Source organism: Echiichthys vipera (assembly GCF_963691815.1).
Source record: "Echiichthys vipera genome assembly, chromosome: 21".
NCBI lineage: Eukaryota > Metazoa > Chordata > Actinopteri > Perciformes > Trachinidae > Echiichthys > Echiichthys vipera.
Genome location: NC_139846.1, coordinates 16,997,682 through 17,016,751, shown reverse-complemented (window position 1 = coordinate 17,016,751; position 19,070 = coordinate 16,997,682). Strand labels below are relative to the sequence as shown.

Sequence of the window (19,070 nt, the reverse complement as noted above, 5' to 3'; positions counted from 1 at the left end):
TACACATAATAATAATAATACACATAATAATACACATAATAATGACATTTCAAATCGATCGTTTTCTCTTTTTTTAAGTGGACTATATTTTTTTATTTGTTGAAACAATTCATATATTCATTTTCAATAAATTAACAATACAATGGTATAAATAAGCAGTAGGCTACCAACATTTTTTTAAATATGAGGCTAAGTGAAGGGATAAACAATAAAATAATTCAAAGCAATAAAATACAGTTGCCTGCTATGTATGCTATTCTAATAAATAAGAGCACTGACAAATAAACTAAGATTACGCTAAAATATGATAAAATAATGAGTGTTGTTATATATATAATATTGTTAGAGACAGTCTCTTGTGTGCAGTTCACAGTCTCTGGTTAAGCAGGGGATTTCTGAGGGAGAACAGTCCTTGATCTGATACTTCTCTAAACAGGAACTAGCCTCAGTCGAAAGATTACATAAGAAGCACAATATCATACTGTTCTTTTGCTTAATGTAGGTTCACAGCTTCTTCACATCATACAGTAGCTTCACATTCAGGGCTGACTGCGACCGACGTCAGCGCGCTCCTCACGCCTTTCAGCACCGTTCCACGTGACGTCATCACGCACCGTTTCCAAACAATGCTGAGGAAAAAAGCCACGTTGACGTTTCAGACTCAAGTGTAGTCCACAATTTGAGGGCGAAAAACAGGATTTTTTTGCAGCTGTCAGACGCTCTGGTTCCTTCTCGCTGCTGACTCCAGATCAGAGCAGACATGTCATCCCCGCCGAAGGAGAAAGTGGAAACCAAAGGAGGACATCTCCCTGCAGGTAAAGCTCCTCGTGCTATGCTGCTCCCACTGCGGTTGTGTTGTTTTTGAAAAGCTCCCTTCTAACACGAAGGCCTTTGCTTCTGCAGTGTCTCAAACATAACAGATCACATGATGATGATTGATTCTCATGCAGTCGCCACACTTGCAGATGCCAGCGGCTGACAACGTGTGAGGGTTCGAGATTGCATGCGGTTTAATCTGCCATATTTCTCAAATGCTGAACATTTCCTTACTTCCTGATTGAGATCTCACAACAGCATTAACAGCTGGGGGTGTAGCGATTGGCAATCGTCGCAGTCTAACGTGCGTGTTTTTAGCTACAATGTCGCGGTTATTGTTGCTGGATGGCGCTGACGTGGAGGTCATAGGCTCCAGTCTCGTGTATGGAGGCAGAGGAAGAGCTGTTAAGGTGTACGTGGACATGAGCAGTGTGGCCGGGCACTGGGCCTCAGCAGCTGCAGGACTGATAGCACAGTAAGATAATAAACGCCCCTTGCACCCAACCTGGGATCAGTGGGACGTCCACGTCATGTACTATAGGTCAGTCTGTAACAAACATGCAGGTGTGTGTTAATATAGATGTAAGATGTATAGATGCCATTCTGCAGAACCGGTCCTGACCTCCGAGGGGCCCCAAGCTAAATTCTGCAAAGCGGCCCTGGTAAATTAGTGCAGCCCTCACAACAATGACCTTTGACTGACTGTGTAAATATAAGGCTATAGGATATGGGTACAGCTTTATGTATCAAAATAGTCAAATAAAACTAAGCCAGCTGTGTGACTCCCACAGGTTTCCTTTTATATGTTTTCACCAATTGAACTATGGCTTGCCTGAATACTTGATGGTTGTTATTTACTGAGAGATGTGCGTCCATATGGCCCCGTATGCCGCTGCAAACGTAATACATTTTTGTATTTCACTCTCACTTTGTCAGGCACTGAGTCACAGAAGAAGAAGAAGAAGAAGAAGAAGAAGAATTCCTTTATTAATCCCGCAAGGGGAAATTAAATTTTTTCACTCTGTTATTATATTGTTCCTGTTACACACGCACAGGCCCGAAATACACACACATGCACAAACAGGACCCATATACGTGAGAGATGTCAGAGCGAGGGGGCTGCCAAATGGATCGGCGCCCCGAGCAGTTGGGGGTTCGGTGTCTTGCTCAGCAGCACCTCGGCAGTGCCCAGGAGATGAACTGGCACCTCTTTGACTGATTGTGACCGGCGTCCCTACGGTTCCCAGCCGAGTCACCTGTGCACTGAGCTACGGCCCTGGAAGTTTTGGCAAGCAAGACAAACAGAACTTAATGATAATATTATTTGCTGACTTCAAACTTCTTTGTGAGAAGAGAACACATGTTTACCTGATTGCTGCTGGCGCAACTCATTCTTGTGTGTCTTTTTTCTCTTTCCATGATAATCCTGCTTCATCCTCTCATCAAAGTTGTAAACACTCACACACAGGGAGAATGCGGGGCCCTTGCGCAAGGTGTGGGGCCCTTCACAACTTGTGTAGTGAATCTATAGAGCCACTCTGCTCTGATATTCTCATTTCTATACCCAGCCCCTCTGCAGTATGGTCAGAGGTGAAGGTCAGCAACAGAACAGCTGTCCTTCAGTTGCTAATAGGACTTGCACAAGGACACTTTGGGAGGATGGCTGCGTGCCACCACAGCCGTTTTTACATAGTTTTTTTAGTTCCGGGAGAGACTTCTAACTCACAATGTTAACCTATTGTGCTACTTAAATATTTTATTATGTCTATAAAGAATAAAGAGATAATATTTTCTTGTTCCATGTTGAAGTCCCTAACCGTTACGCTGCAAGTGAAGTACCAAACTATCTAAAAGCAATGTTTACATGTTTTGTTTTATACCCATATCTATCTTTGTATTTTCTCACTTATAATTAGCTGCAGCATTTGTGAACTCTTGAACTAATTGTCTCACTTCATCCGGTAATCAGTGTGCATATGTGTGTGTGCGTGTGTGTGTGTGGGTGTGTGTTACAGTAAGGGCAGGAGGTATGAGGATAGTGCAGAAGCACCAGCAGGCTGTGGCTGCTGCTGCTCCAGAGCCTCCACAACAAGATGACGATGAGGAGGAGTACGTCAGCAGCAGGTACAACACGCACACGGTCACGGAAATATTACCTCAAGGAGTGAGGTGACCCCTGGGCTGTGACTGTAAATGACTGTAACATTACCTGTTGGAAAATCAATCAAATGGCTAGAAAGAGATGCAAAATGACCGCAAAGAGACATAAAATGATAAAGTGAGACAAAAGCACCACAAGATGAGACAAATGCTGTTTTTCTTCACTGGATGGTACCGACACGGTTTTCCATTAGCAATAGTTCTGTATAGTACCAGGTACTTTTTATTTGATACCACCTCGGTCCAGGCTCCAAGTGAGCTGAGCAGTAGTAGAAGGTGGAGTTTAAAAAACACTTCAAGTGCTAGGCAGCTTCAGGCTGTGCTCCGCTGTCGTCTCAATGTCACTGTGCTAAGCTAAACACTAAAAAGCCGATTTTCAAGGTGCAACAGAACACCAAGCAAGACGTTTTTAGGTGACCATAATGTTAGAATTGACTGTAATGAAGTGAAAACACCCTGGAAAAGGGTCGAAGTCCTTAGAATTTAACAGCAACAACACCCAAAACTAGTTCACAGCTATTTTAATGTACACAGAGCCATGGATATGCATTGCTAAGCCTCCATCCTGTCGCTTGCACGGCTACCTGTCAATCACAAGGTAGCCATGCCCTAAAGCATACACTACTTTATCTTTACTCTAAACGGGACCATCATTTTTATATACTATCAATATATATATATACACTATATATATATATATATATATATATATACTAGCAATCATAATCTGGTTAGGAAAATTGTTTTTATTGATGTGATAAATCAAGTGAGAAGCAGGGTTATTTTCCCATTGACTTCTATACAAATGGACTTCTCTTTGCAACCAGTGGAGGACATTAGAAAGAATGCGGGTTTAAGGCACTTCCTGCATTGGCTTCACTTTACAGACACGGAAGCTACATGCATCTTTTTTAGGATGGGTGATATGATTTGAGATTGTTCATAAATAATCATCAGTAATGTGGATATAATGACCATTGACTTATGGAGCCTTTAAAACAAGATGACACACATGCGGTATTACAATATTACAATACCTTAAAATACGATATCTACGCCACATCATTTACAGTCCTTTTGTGTCTCTTTGAGTCTGAGTGTCTTGCTCTTACGTCGGAGAGCTGAGGCGACCTATTCACATCTATGCCCAGGGGCCCATTGTCTCATAACCCGTCCAAGCATACGGTAGAGAGACACACAGAATCAGAATCAGAAATACTTTAATAATTTAACACACAAGCAGCTATATACATTTACTGCAGAGGTAAATTTGGTTCACTACTTTCTCTACTTTGACATAGAGAAAATCTCCGCAAGGTACGATTCTGTGGTGTTTTGAATGTTGTTACTCACACCCGCACACACAAACATACAACCGGAAAATTGTCAAATAAGCAATTTGGCTGCTTCCTCATTTCTATAAGGCTGTTCTGGAGGCAGTTTTGCAGAAGACTTGTTGAGTACTGTTGCCAGCTAATTCGGTAAACAACATAATTACTGCATAATTACAGCATTAACTTGAACAGCCCATTCAGCAGTCACTATTGTTCGCTATAAGGAGCCCGCAGTTCTATGTTTTACATCACACTGGCTCTTTTTCGAAGCGACAATAATTGTTCTGTTTCCATATTAGCATGCTTGTTTTTTGTTTTTTGAATGTTTTTACTGAGATCACATTCTGTGCAAGTGTGCAAGTATTTGCTTTTTTTTTGAATGTCTGCTTCTACGGCTAAATACGTCTACTCAATATTCATGAGTATCGGTACAGGTGGCATATTCTCTCTCTCTGTCTCTCTCTCTCTCTGTCTCTCTGTCTCTCTCTCTCTCTCTCTCTCTCTCTCTCTCTCTCTCTTTCTGTGTGTGTGTGTGTGAGACAGAGTTGATAAATGAGAACTGACGAGCAGTGCACAGCTGGGAGCAGGGTTCAAGAACATTGCCAACTGTCGAGACTTTTTTTCTTTAGTCTCTCTCTCTCTCTCTCTCTCTCTCTCTCTCTCTCTCTCGCACACACACACACACACACAGATATATATGAAATATACATATCACCAAGCTTGTTGTTTTAGTATTTTCCTGATATTCAGAGCAGGAATAGTGCCAAGCCTGTCAGTTATAATAAGTAATTTCCTTTTGCGCCCCTTTCCTGTGTGCCGAAATGAGTGTCAATAATCACACCGGGCATTAAAGTGAAAAGTGAGGTCAAGTTGATAACAGAAGTACAAAAAATAACAAGCAAGCTTGGCTTAAACTCGAGGGTGAAGGCCTGCTTGAGAAAGAACAACAAAAAAAACGAAACACTTAATTAAGTCATAGCAGACACTGGTCAGGGTGTAACCGCCATTCCAGCCTGTTGAATATGCACTTCCTGATTTTGTTGTGTTGCCTCAGAGAATATTAAGTCTTACCGTGCATCTTTGGGAATGAATTTGGGACTGCAACTAACCTTTTCTTTATGATTTTCTTTATTAATCTTCCAGTTATTTAAAAATGTAATCAGAAAATAGTGGGAATGAATGTCCATTAAAAGACCCTAGAACCCAATAGGACTTGGATTTGAAGTGTCTTGATTTATCAAGACTATTATTTGACAGTCAACAATGATATAAAAAAGAAACACAGCAACACCCCATATTCGAAAACCTAGAACGGAAGGAAAAATCAATTATCAAAATACTTTCAGATTAATTTTCTAGTGGTAATATTCCAAAGAGCATAAGCTTCACAAAGCTGTATTCAGATTTGAGAGAAAAGACTCCCTGCTGTTTTTACGATTATATCATTTTTACTTTATTACTTGCATTGTAGTGTTTCTTAAAGGCGTGATGAATCTGTTATAATAAGTTGCACTGGTAGATGAGCCAAGTAAATGTCAGCTTTGTAAATTCATCATATGATTTTGTGGGTTTAAACATTTGTGTTAACTGGCCACTTGTCTCAGCAGAGCCATGCAGGGTTTAGTAGTTGTCTGATTTATTCTTCCAAATGTTTCCTTTTAGAGCTTGCAGTCAAAGAAGAGGAATTATAACTTGGGCTATGAAAATAAATTAGACAAACAGTGCAGTTTAATCACGGAGGGAAACCGTTTCAATCCCTTAGCTTGATAAACTCCTCCTGGCCTGGCTTTGTAAATACAGGTTTACGTTCCTCCTGTGAAATGTTTATCTTTAACTAAAAATGACCTGTCAGCCCATCCAAAAAGAGCGGCTGAGTAACTGCACTCCATCAGTAAATGCAGTCAGCGAAACTCTCTCCGTCTCCGTGTCACGCTGATGGACGTATAGCAGGTGGCTACTGGGTAAATTTCGCATTAGCAGCAGCCAGTGATGCGTTAGTCAGGGGAACACCTGCCGTAACAAATCTAGCCGAGATGGACAGATGGGGCAAAGGGAGAGGGATAGGTGGCTGGGATTATGACGAGGAGGAAAGGGGAGAATTATCATGCCATGGAAAGCGAGGGATGCCATGGCGATATGCAGATATGAAAGAGGAAAGGCTTTACTCACTAAGAGAGGGGGAAATTGAAGATGGGTGGATAGGTTGAGGCCAGAAGGGGAGGAATAAGCCAGAGCAAGTCGTGACCCAGCAGAGGCTTCCTGCCGACTGAACGTCAGGAATGGGTTTTTCAGATGCATCGGGAATAAATTGAAGATTCAGATGAATCCATGTGTCTTCTGTGTAAAAGTGTGATGTTGCAGTGGGAAGAGCAGGAGAGAGGGAGGCGTAGAAAAGAAGGTAAACAGATGGTTGTTTCATCACTTAGTATATTGCTTATTAAAGTGAATAAATCGTTTGTGTACACGTCAGTACATGGGAGGTGATCATAGGCCAAATGTCGGTTGCGCTGTCACCTCTCTTACATGTTTTGGCAAGAGGCGAATGTGTGCCACACAGCCTCGGAAAAAAGAGCAGGTGGTGCTGTATGCACACTTTATTAAATCGCGGCACACATGCACTGAATGTAAGACATGTTGTGAAATGTGCAGTAAGCTGACAGCTCATGGTGAAAAGTTGAGAGGAGAGGGAGAGAGGGAGGATTGGAAAGAGGAGGAGGAGACAGGCAACAGGCTTTAGTTTCTATGGCAACCACCTCCTCGCCCACGGCAACAAACTTCCTGCTCTGCTGAAGCAAAGAGAGACGGGTGGGGTAGTGATGGTGGTGGTGAGGTGTGGCTTTGGAGCCAAGAGAGAGAAGAAAACACCATGCCATTAAGGCACACTACAGTGAGTTATTAGTTAAAAATTAGCATTCTGTATCTCCTTCTCTCTTTTTCCTCCCTCATTCTCTCTCTACGCTCCTTTCCTCTAACTCTCCTGGCACAAAACTACCCAGGATTCCTTGCAGCTCTCTTCTGCCCCCTGCAGGCTCCCTCTGTCCCTCCATACCCCCTCCTCTCTCTCATCTCTCCTCTCTCTCTGTGCCTTTCTCTTGGTTTCTGTTTCCATTTTACTTTACAGTTAGAATAAATAAAAAATAGGTGCCAGTAGTATATAATTCCTCATCTGTGTGCAATGCCCAGTCCTTGTAACAGCAAGCGAAGTTGGTGCTAATATGCTTCAGATGCAATTGATTATTTTTTGCTATCCTTGGTTGTCTTCCGTAGCTCCCCTCCCTTTGCGGTCTGTTTTCAATATTTCAGGATTTATCTTCAGATTGCACAATGGAGATCAACATTCAATAGAACAGGGACACGTGACAACCCAGCGTGAGGTGAATGTCAGCCCACGCTCTCTCAGTGAATGTGAATACATATCCAACTTCACCTCAACTGCAATTGTAACTAAAGCAGCTACTCTACATGCAGCGTGTGCTGCATGTTTCTGCGGCATTATGTCAAACACAAGTATGAATACATTTTGAGGCCAGGGTCAGTTCAAATTGCTAAAAAAAGGAGGGAAATGGATGTTTTTAAATGCAGTTTGAATTGAAAAAATAGATCAGTTCAGCCACGGTCAAGATATCAATGATTTCAGTGGCTCCAAGTGGTGAAACTGTTTGCATTTGTGAAACCATCTTTGTGTGAAATTAAAAATGTTTACAGATATATGTTTGCAAATTACGCAGTTTTCCAAGCCTTTATTACATAGGACAGACAAGAAATGGGGTGAGAGAGAGAGGGAGACATGCCGCAAAGCACCGCAGGTTGGAGTCTAACCCACGGCTGCTGCCTCGAGGACCTTCAGCCTCTTTACACGGGGCGACTGCTCTAACCACTGTCCCATCGGCCGGCCATTGTTCTGAAAATACATGTTTGTGGAGAGTGAAATATTTGTGGATCAAGGTACACTTTTTTTACACTTCTAAAATGTAGAGTATATTATTGTTCAATTTATTTAGCTATTTTATTCTCTTCACAAAGTATGGCAATTTAATTTGTATTACAATTATTGATAGTCAGAGAAATAAATGTGTTCAGACAAAAATGTTGATGTTAAAAAAAAATATTCCCTCTCCATCAATTGTTTTCACTCCCAGCAAAATACTGAGAGCCAGACGAGGTGATCAAACAAATAACTACAGCTTTTTTTTTTTAAATTATTGCTTTTCAATCAAAATGCCACCATTTTAGTCTGGCGGCTGGGTTGATTCGTGGCATCGGTTGTTATCAGGCTAACTACAGAGTTGTGAGGGAACAGCTCGTATCAGATTGCTAACGTTAGCTAACATCAGCCCTCGCAGACACCGGGTAACGTGACATGGTCATTTGTAATGTCAACATTGACAGTGTTGAACATTTTGAAAGTTTTGTAAATACTGAAAACATACATAAGTCAAGTCACAAGTCTTTAACTTCCGAATCGAGTTTCAAGACATTTATTTTCAGTCAAGTCAACTTGTAAGTCATCAAAACAGGCCCTTGAGTCGACTCGGGTCCAAGTCGAGTTAACTCAAGTCAACGTGTCTGCTTATCACTAGAAATGAGTGATTTCAACATAAACCCCTTTGACAAGTTTCTTTAATAGGTCATATTACGACGATATTGATCTGGGGAACATAGGATCCCGGAGAGGCCTACACTCCCTTTAGAACATGTAAAGTTGTTCTGAACATATTTTACCTGTGAAGCACGTCATTTCTACTAGAAAGTTTCTTCATTTATCTAATGGAGAAAAACAGCCTGACGGGCTAGCATAGAGCTAGAAGGGCCTGTTATAATAAATGAGGAAATCTGGTATATGATGCTAGCATACCATTTTTAGTTAATGATAATGCATGAAATTAATGGAGCTCCAACAGATGTGTTTATGATAAGAGTTTAGCCGACAGCTTCTTGGACATAAACATATGTAATGAATCTCCTGTTAGCCTTTTTCAAAGTTGAGGTTTTTCTTAATCTGGCACATTGCCATATGCACATTTATTCCCCAGAACTTGTTCTTCAGATAGACTTCAAATGTTCAAACTCTGGTATCAGGCCAAATGTTAGCGGTAAGCTAGCAAGACTACCTCACATCTAGCAGGGCATTCATTTGAATTTGAAACACATCAGTATGCCATATTCGAGTTAATTGACTTGCTAATAGAGAACCTCTCAACCCCAAATTATGAAGAATTAATGAGTGAAATTCAACATATCCAAGCTTTAATTTAATAGCAAGGTGTAAATGCTCTCATAAAGATAACTAGCAGAAGGCTGTTCAGTGCCAGGATGTTGATTGCAAAGATGGAGGCTAGCCAGATGTGTTGAAAATCCATAACTGCTAATTGATAGTGAATAAAAAGTTGTGCATCATAAAATAAATAAGAAAATAGCAGATGTTTCAGATGTTTCCTTCGTGCTTAGATTCTCACTGCTGAGGCTGCGGTTTTTCAAACCTTTCATCTTTTCAACATATTTATGCTGGTAATGAGGTAAGCCATAAGTGTGGACATGCTTGCTACTGTAGCTAATGTCTTTGAGTGGAGTTTTGAAGGTGGCTACCACAACTGTACTCTTTTGCCGGAGGGTGACGACGCCGTAAAATGAGACGGCGCTCGTTTGTCATGTCAAGGTCGATACTTACCTTGGGTTCCGCATTCCTCCTCCTCATCTTTTTCTCTGCCTCCATCCCTTCCCTTTCTCTATGTCTGAGTGAGCCACTCGCCTCCTCCTCTCCTCCATCCTTTTCTCCTCTCCTCTAACAGTCTATTATTATATAGGTATTTTGTCCCCCTGTCCTCCCTGCCCCCTCGCCTCTATCGGAACTGACCTGCTTTACCCTTTTGCCCCCCTTCTTTCCTCCACTTTTTCCTCTCCTTTTCTCCTCCTTTCCAAACTCTTCCCTTTATCATCAGCATCCTCTTTAAGTCTCTTTTCCTCTCTTAGCCTCAGCGCTCTCCCACTTTCCTCCCTCCATCCTTCCTGTCATGCTTTCCATCCCGAAGCTGTGAGCTCCAGTGTTTGGCCAGGATGGATGGGAGCTATTTACTCTGCTGGCAGGTTGTGTGCGTGCGTGCGTGCGTGCGTGCGTGCGTGCGTGCGTGCGTGCGTGCGTGCGTGAGTGCGTGCGTGCGTGCATGCGTGCGTGTGTGTGTGTGTGTGTGAGATTGTCCGTTTATTTGCGCGGTGTCACTTTTGGAGGTAGCCAGATTGTTCAACTTTTGTAAATGTTGCCACACAGGAAACTGCACCCTTGGCCTGCACACATGATTTAATTACACACACAATGAACCACAGAATGAAGCACGGGACACACTCTGTTTACTGAATTGTGTATTGTTGTGGATTCTACAAATCATTTTCAATTTATTATTCTCCCATTTTCTTTTGTCCCCCTCTTTAGTCCACCAAAGACTCGCGTGATTGTGTCTGGAGTGGTGACAAAGGTGAGTCACATGCACACAAAGACCACCAGTAGTCATTATAAGGTGGGCTATAACTTGGACATCGACTCAAGGGAGAGGTGGAGGCATAGTACTGAGATAGAAGGACAGAAGAGGAATAACATGGCAGAACAAGGGCAGGAGAAAAAAATGGAGAAAGTGCCAAACTAAAAGAAAAATGTGATGTGATAAAGTTAAGAAGGCATAGGATCAGTAATCAATCTGTAGTTAAAGATAATGCTGTGAGTTTGATGAATTGTTAGATAATAACCATTTTTACTGTAAACCAAACGATGCTGCCATAATGCTGCATCAGTGTGTGAATTTTAGATGGCATGCAACATTAGGGAAGCAAAAGAGGCGTGACATGTAACCATAGAGTGTATATAAAGATGGATGACACACCTCTACTGCCTCTTCTTTTACTGTACAAAGGTGAAGCCAATATATCCCACATACGGGAACTGCCATGTTGTAATTTTTCAACCAGAGTCTGTGCAGTAGGGATCAGACAGTAGAGTCATGTCATCAAAGTCCAATCCAGCCAGTCACGCTTGTCAGTCATGACATTTCACCCTGTTTTTACAGCAACAAATAACTAATTTTAACCAAATGTTTACGAACAATTGAGCATTTGAACAAACACCAGTGTGATACAAACAACTTACATTGACAGAAACCATCTTTAGGGAATATTTACTTGAGGTCTATGTTTTTAACTCATGGCCCATGTCCCATATGCTAACATGGAAGGGGCGGGACTTATGACATGTACTGCAGCCAGCCACCAGAAGTGAGTGTGAGTGTGTGTGAGTGTGTGAGTGTGCGTGTGTGCGTGTGTGTGTGTACAGCCTTGTCCTGCAAGTATGAAAAGTGGGTCAAAGTCTGTTTGTATGTTTTTGGCCTTTTGCCACGAATGTAGTGTTAGGGCGTGTATGTGTGTGGAAAAAGTGTGTCCTTGACTTCCCTTCTGTGTGTGTGTGTCAGACCAGACAGATTGTTTGCGGAAGATTGCAGTGATATCAGCAAGGTGGCAGTCATTCCATTTATCCCCCGATCCTTCTCTAGCCTTCCCATTCACCCCCTATCACTACCATCAAGCTAGCAATGCACAAAGCCTCAGGAAAGCCTTTCAGGAGCTAAGTTAAGCACTTCAGTGTTTGTGTGTGTGTCTGTGGAGTTTATGTATGTCTTTTCTATATTTTCTTTCTCTTCAAACGACAGAATAGGATTCTCTTGTGCATCTAAAGATGGAGTAGAAACTCTGAAGGAAAATAACGATTTTTAAATAAACCAGTTCTGTATCATGTCTGTGGGGTCAGTGTGTACAGATAAACAATGTTTGGCTTCCAAATGGGGGGTTTGTGTCATCCAGTGGATCTAAGCGGACTCTTGGCAGACCACCAATGGTCCGCGACCCGTGCACTGGGTTAATGGAGGGAAGCCAAACATCTGAACACACTGCCCACCTTGCCTTGACTCAAAGCTGGATTTTAATCAGCAAAATATCTCTTAAATTCAGGGGATAAATACATTCCATCCTCATGTGCAGGGTTGGGTTTTGTGGTTCAGACCACATGTCCTCCTGGCTGCTGGGATCAAGTCTCACCAGAAATTGAATAGTACAAGAAGTAATACTTTGTTGAGTAGAGTAGGCATACGTAAATGCATATTTGGTGAGAATAAATTTGCAGAAAAAAAGCATAGATTTTTTCAAAATGCATTGACAGAAAAAAAACGTTATGTTAATGTGACCAATTCAAGAAATGACATCTGCTTATACCACATGGATGTAAAAAGAGGACTGGCTCTTACTCTTGTTCCAAAGAAACATTCATAGCTACAAACATCTAGACCTACTTGTTGTATTTTGAGGTGGCAAAAGCTGGTTCAAAACTGACCCAGTATGCAGGGTGGACTGTTAACAGTTTTCTTCTTTATGTTAGCACATCTAATGATCAGTTAATGACCATCATATCAAAGGTCCACAACGATAATGCGCGGCCACACTTGGTGATGACAAGAATAACATTCATGCCTGTATCTTTTATTAAAGTGAAGTAATGTATGATTCATCCTCATGCAGGAATCATACATTAATAATAACAACAGTTTTACACATGCTGCATGAAGGTGAAGATCCAGAATAATAGAAATACATGGTGAAAAAATGCAAACCCAAATTTCACAAATCATGTCATGTCAGGAGTTCATGTCTTATTAAGAAGAGCCAAGCTCCCTCTGGCTTCCCTGTAGTCTGCACCCGGGTATTGCCACTCATAATGATTACTCTTCACAGTTTGGTGCAATAATACAGCAAAAGTGTTGCGTTCCCTCCCGTACCTCTGATTCAGTAATACAGAGAGAGAAGACTTCGGAAACTTTGAGCTTCAGAAGAGAGAAGAAAGTCAATTGGTGGTTAAATCCATCCACATCCCATGCAGTTAGCTGTGGAATTGGCTTCAAATTAAAGAAACACACACACACACACACACACACACACACACACACACACACACACACACACACACACACACACACACACACACACACACACACACACACACACACACACACACACACACACACACACACACACACACACACACACACACACACACACACACACACACACAGTCAATGCTTTTTGCCCACCTACACACATACATGCAGGAGAGCTGCTGATAGCCTTGCATGCCGTACAGTACATGCAGAGAGGATTAGGGTCAAACAAGGAGGGGATGGGCGAGTAGTCCACAAAGAGTTTCAAACAGACGGGCAGTGTGTGTGTTTGCATAGTGTTGATTAAAATTGGTTATATGACTTTATCCATGTAGACATCATAATAAATGAGAATATGAGGGAACCATGTGTTTAGTTATTATATATATGATGGATTAGTAACATCCACATATGGCAACATTTTTTCTGCAACTCAATTAAATCTAGTATTTGAGATGGCAGAATTAAAACTTATATTAATTCACTGAATCATGCAAGCTACGATGTAATGTGTATTGCGTTTTATGCGGGGTTGAACAATTGATCAGAATTATATCAATGTTGGCATATCGACAACTAATGCAATATCCAAATCACAGGAGGAGCAATATTTGTAAGCGGCAAATATGTGTCAAAATACCATTCTGTGTTAAGGAGATGGTTTGGCTATTTTGAAGTGGACAAGGGCAGCACTTTAAATGTACTTTAGCCACCTAAAAAAAATAGTTTCAGTTTGTACGCTGCAGCTTCTGTGTCCGAACTCCTGTCTGCTTCTCCAAACTGGCTGTGTGCTAACCGTAATCTGCTATGGATAAGGACCTACCTCATACAACTACACTTCAAAAATAGCTGATGTTTCCTTTTATGTATTGTGATGCTGCAAAGATGTCTCTGCCTACAAACCATATTCTACACACTTAAGAAACGTTTAGTCTTAGTTTGGTTACAGATCCTCGCCAAAAAAATCACAACATGATCCAATATCATGCAACGTATTGCAATATCTGTCAAAATAATCGGTATTAGCTATTTTTTTCAAAATTGCTCAGCCTAAGTGTAAGATGTAAGTGGGAAATGCTTTAGCTTTAAATCTCATCAATCCACTTGGACTGATGTTTTTTTCTCAGAAATGGGATTGGGGTAAAAAAAAAAGGTTAGGGAGAAAAGGTAACTTAAGGTGAGGAACAAAAGACGGTCTGACAAACACCAGCGAAGAACAGGGCAGTGAGGAGCAGGTGCAAGAAAGGAGAGAATACGAAGCATTGAGAGAAAGAATGCTGGCAGGTGAAGATAAAAAAGAGGGGAGGAATCGAGTCATTATTGTAGTAAATCTCTGATTAAAATTCTGCATTTCCCCCGTGAGTGATCAAATTCCTGCTTTGATCGGATTAAGAAGCGAGTGGCTGTTTATGGACATTTTTCTTGGAATAACCGATTGAGGTTGCAGAGCCCATCAGCGGGGACAGATGAGTGCGCCGTACTCTACCCCTTCACCGTAGGGGATTTCCTCATTGTTATTATGATTATCAGGGGGAAAGGATTAAAAAAGGAGCATGAAGTGAACATACACTGTGCGGGCGTAGAAAAAATCTAAAAAGCATTTCATTACATATGCGCTTTCACACATTTATTGTACAGAACCCTTACCGTCAAGTTATGTCCTTTTGCACCCTTATCATTATCTACTTCAACTACTACTACAACTCTAGTTGCAATACTAACGTTGAAAATGAGCCTCTCACTGGTAATCACATCACTGTCCTACTGTTTAATAGCCAACCTCGGCTGGATAGATATTGGCTCTACCGTATGTTGCAGTGGTAGGTGGGCAACAGATATGATGCAGCGGCGCTTATGGGCGGTGTCATGTGGAAGTTCAGCTTCAATCATGATTTTCCTAGCTTGCAGATATGAGATAAATGGGATTAATACAAGACAAAGGTTGGTTTAAGCACTTCTACAAAGGATTTCCATGCTTCATGCGCAGTTACACCTGCAGGAAAACCAGCTGTTTGGTCTTTGAGATGGTAACTTACTAGGAAACTCCTGAAATTACATGACATCTAAGCATTTTTATATTGACTATCAATATTTTTTCTGTTCTTTCCACTTAAACATATTAAGTAGGCATGATATGGAGTCGTACATGTTGTAGTGTTTCATTTCATCTTGTGTAGCAGGAAGACTACGCATGAACTCATTTTTCAGATTTGGCTGTAAGCTTTTGGTGTCTTAGCTTTTTGGGCAAAAACAATGAATACACTTCATTTCTCCCATTTAAAGACATTAACTGACTGTGTTCTGTTCAGGGTGATAAGGACTTCACCCCTGCGGCCGCCCAGGTGGCCCATCAGAAGCCCCAACCTTGTGTCCCCAAGCTGCCCACCGGCCAGCATATCAACCAGCACATCAACCAGCCCCGCAAGTGAACGGCTACGCCATGCGAACTCCACCAGCCGGCCTTCCCAAATGGAACACATAGGATGAAGATGTTTCCCCACCAGGCACAGATCTCCTCTTAATAATCAGTCGCTTTGTGAGCCTGTTGCATTACATGTATGAGGAATGTATCTAGTGACAGGCTCCAAATGCCAATACAGCCATTGTAGAAGTCTCTCTCATTCCGCCCCAGCTGCATCGGTGCTGCACGATTAGTTCTGCACTTCTTGTGTCCTTTTCCTTTTAAGGGGGATTGTTTTGACAGTTGTATAGTCTTAAGGTTGTATAAATGGATGGAGGGTCTTCTAAAATGGCTATTAGTCTAGGATTAGACATTAACAGAGAAATCTGAGTCTGCGGGGGGGAACTCTCAACCAGCCAATCACAGCAACCTATCAATCAGGCACACCAATCACGTCCCAGTTATGAGCCTGAGCTCCAGCCTTTTACCTATGATCCTCACAGACCAAAAGAACCAATCAACAAATCATGATGGGGACACAGTTTTACATTATTAACAGAAACCAAAAAAAAATAACACAGAGAGCAGCTTCTAAATTGCAGAACTCAGTTTGATGTGTGTATCATTGAGACTGTTGCCAAATAGCACCGGTACAGCATAGACCAGAGAGTTAAAGTAACTAATTACATGAACTATTAGCCCAAACGATGAGGTAACTAGCAACTTCAACAAGCACTTGGTCATTTCATTACTATAGATACCCAATAATGAGAACCAGTGAGATGCAAAATATGACCCACTTCTGTGTAATGATGGCCGTCATTACCTGAGATGTTACTTGATGCATGTCTTTAGTGTCATGACTTAAGATGACTTTACAGTTAAAGCTGAAGCTAATATATTTTTTGTAAGATGCTCTCGTGTCACTCTTGGTTCCTTTATTTAACGGAGAGGAGACTTACTGATCTCTTTCTGATCTATTCTCTACTTTTGCCTGCCTTGTTGGAGCTGTTGTCTATCTTGTCCTGGCAATGGTCATTTAAATGCAACCCAAAAAAAACGAGTGCCTCGCTGCTTAGATTTCAGGATTTTTTAAACCTCATTTGACATGCATGGATTTACATTTTATCTGCTATTCACCAGTCAACTATAATGAAAATATAGCTTAGAATATAATGAAATCTTAAGATGCTGTGTTTGCATTAACATCAGCCCTCAACATCACAACATCAACAAAGCATTGCAGAGAAGGAGTTCAGAAAATAGTAAGGCTCTTAACTGTAAGTTGAAGGTATCAAGGTAATCGCCATGCAAAAACATTCCGTAGAAAAGTGTTTAAACAAATATGTTAGCTATGTGGCAGTGTGTCAGTGTACAAGGAAAATGCAATGCATTTACTTCTACTTGCCAGGATATCTTCAGTTATACGTAGCTCATTTCATATCAGAAATCTGTATCAGCCCCCAAAATCTTGATCGGTACTTCCCTAGAATTATTACATATCAAGACACACGGACACACATCACCCGTATCCTTAATCACCCATCCCCTTACATTCAAGTGTAATTTGTTGCAACACTAATGTTCAGGTTTCCAGAAAAGAAAGAATGAAATGTATCTTGCCAAGAAGGAAAGATTTCCTGTGTTAATTTAATTAAGTTTAAAAGAGTTTTATTCTTTGTTTTTTTTTTCTTGAGTAAATTGTTCAAATTGTACAAATCTTTAGTGATTGAGTGGACTTAGGTATTAGGTGTGGTTGTCATAATAAATAAAGATATAGGCTATCTTGAAGAATGCCTTTTTCTCAGCTTGTCTATATTTGAATGAAATGAGGGATGTCTAGTCTTAAAGGAGACATGTTCAGTTTGAGGTCCATACTTGTGTTTTGGGTTTCTACTAGAACATGTTTTCATGAGTTAATGTTCAAAACAACACAGTATTTTTCTAACCTGACTCTCGCCAGATGAATTTCATTCCGCCTTGCTTCCCTCATCCATCTGGGCTTGCTCCACAGGGAAGTCATTTCAGGAGGCTGGGCCTTATCAAAAGTCCTTGCATATGATTGGATAAACCACTTGTTTGTCATCTTTATTGACGTGCTACTTCATCCACTCACATCGAAAACCAACCTGTGCCGCTGATGAGAGCGACGCAGGGAAAAGCCAAACCCGGTCGGGAGAAGGGCGAAAACACCAACAAAAGCCTTCAGAGCCGTTCTCTGGTGTTCTTTTAAAAAAGAAATATTTGCTAGATTGGACAAAACGGCTGAAATAGCAGCATCAATGTTGACGCCTGCTTCCTCGATCGAGCCGCCATTGTTGTCTGAATCACAACAGTCGCTTCTCCGCTACGTCACATCTATAAAACCCCAGCTCGGTGGTCCTGATTGGCTCGACCACCTGAAATCACTTTCCTATGGTGCAATCCCAGATGGTTGAGTGGAGCTAGGCGGAACGAAATTCATCTGCCGAGAGTCAGGTTTTTATTTTTCATACTCTGTCTGAGTATAAGGGCTGCATGGTGGTGTAGTGGTTAGCACTGTTGCCTCACAGCGAGAAGGTTCCAGGTTCGCATGTTGTCTGCGTGGGTTTTCTCCGGGTTCTCCGGTTTCCTCCCACAATCCAAAGACATGCACGTGTTAGGTTAATTGATGACTCTACAAAATTGCCCTTAGGTGTGAATGGTTGTCTGCCCCTGCGAGAGACTGGCGTCCTGTCCAGGGTGTATCCCGCCTCGGCTCCAGCCCCCCGCGACCCCGACCGCAGGATAAGCGGTCGAAGATGAATGAATGAATGTCTAAGTATACCTGTATTCACCCTCTGTCTGAAACACTCGCCTGTCTCTTTAAGTCTTTCTCCTGGAGAAAAAAAAAAAGCTCAGTCTGCTGATTGGTCAATGTTTTCATGCCCTCAGCATCACTGCTCTGTCATTTCAGCTGTGTGTCTGTGTGTGTGTGGTGCGTGTGTGCAAGTGTGCGTGCGTGAGACATCACAGCTGTACAGAAGTCCTGACGGCTTGTTTAAAGACAGAATTTCTGAATACCGGCTGTGCATGTCTTTGTGGATTATGTGTTTTTTCACAGTATTTATATAGCACCTCAACCCACTTTATAAATATAAAGTCATGGATAGCTCACTTTTTACAATATGACACCTTTGTAACAACAAAAAAAGACTTTCAGCTCAGTACTAGAGAATGTAAATGATATGGCTCTAATATTTTATACTCCATTTCAAAGTAGTCCTACTTGATGGAGTGGGTCCTGTATTTCACCAAGAGTAGTTGAACATCCCATGAGGAATTGGCACCATGAACTGAAGGATTTAGGCTCAGGTGGTGTTTTGAAATGAAACAGAAGCATCTCTCCAAGAGCTGTCCTCTGTTTTTCTT

At 41.6% G+C, this 19,070-nt stretch overlaps 1 protein-coding gene across 1 annotated transcript; it reads left to right on the top strand.

Moving 5' to 3' along the window:
* The first annotated feature begins 629 nt into the window (after positions 1-629).
* Positions 630-17,465, top strand: dap (death-associated protein). The gene is made up of 4 exons (XM_083935702.1): positions 630-815; positions 2,832-2,940; positions 10,738-10,780; positions 15,589-17,465. The coding sequence occupies exons 1-4, from the start codon at positions 761-763 to the stop codon at positions 15,706-15,708; spliced, it is 327 nt and encodes a 108-aa protein (XP_083791828.1). The 5' UTR covers positions 630-760; the 3' UTR covers positions 15,709-17,465.
* The last annotated feature ends 1,605 nt before the right edge of the window (positions 17,466-19,070 follow it).

Bases quoted from the DNA above. Each gene is read 5' to 3' on its own strand.
- dap (XM_083935702.1), top strand. From the start codon at position 761: ATGTCATCCCCGCCGAAGGAGAAAGTGGAAACCAAAGGAGGACATCTC. The intron at 816-2,831 runs GTAAAGCTCCTC...TGTGTGTTACAG, and splicing joins AGGAGGACATCTCCCTGCAG to TAAGGGCAGGAGGTATGAGG. The intron at 10,781-15,588 runs GTGAGTCACATG...TGTTCTGTTCAG, and splicing joins TGTCTGGAGTGGTGACAAAG to GGTGATAAGGACTTCACCCC.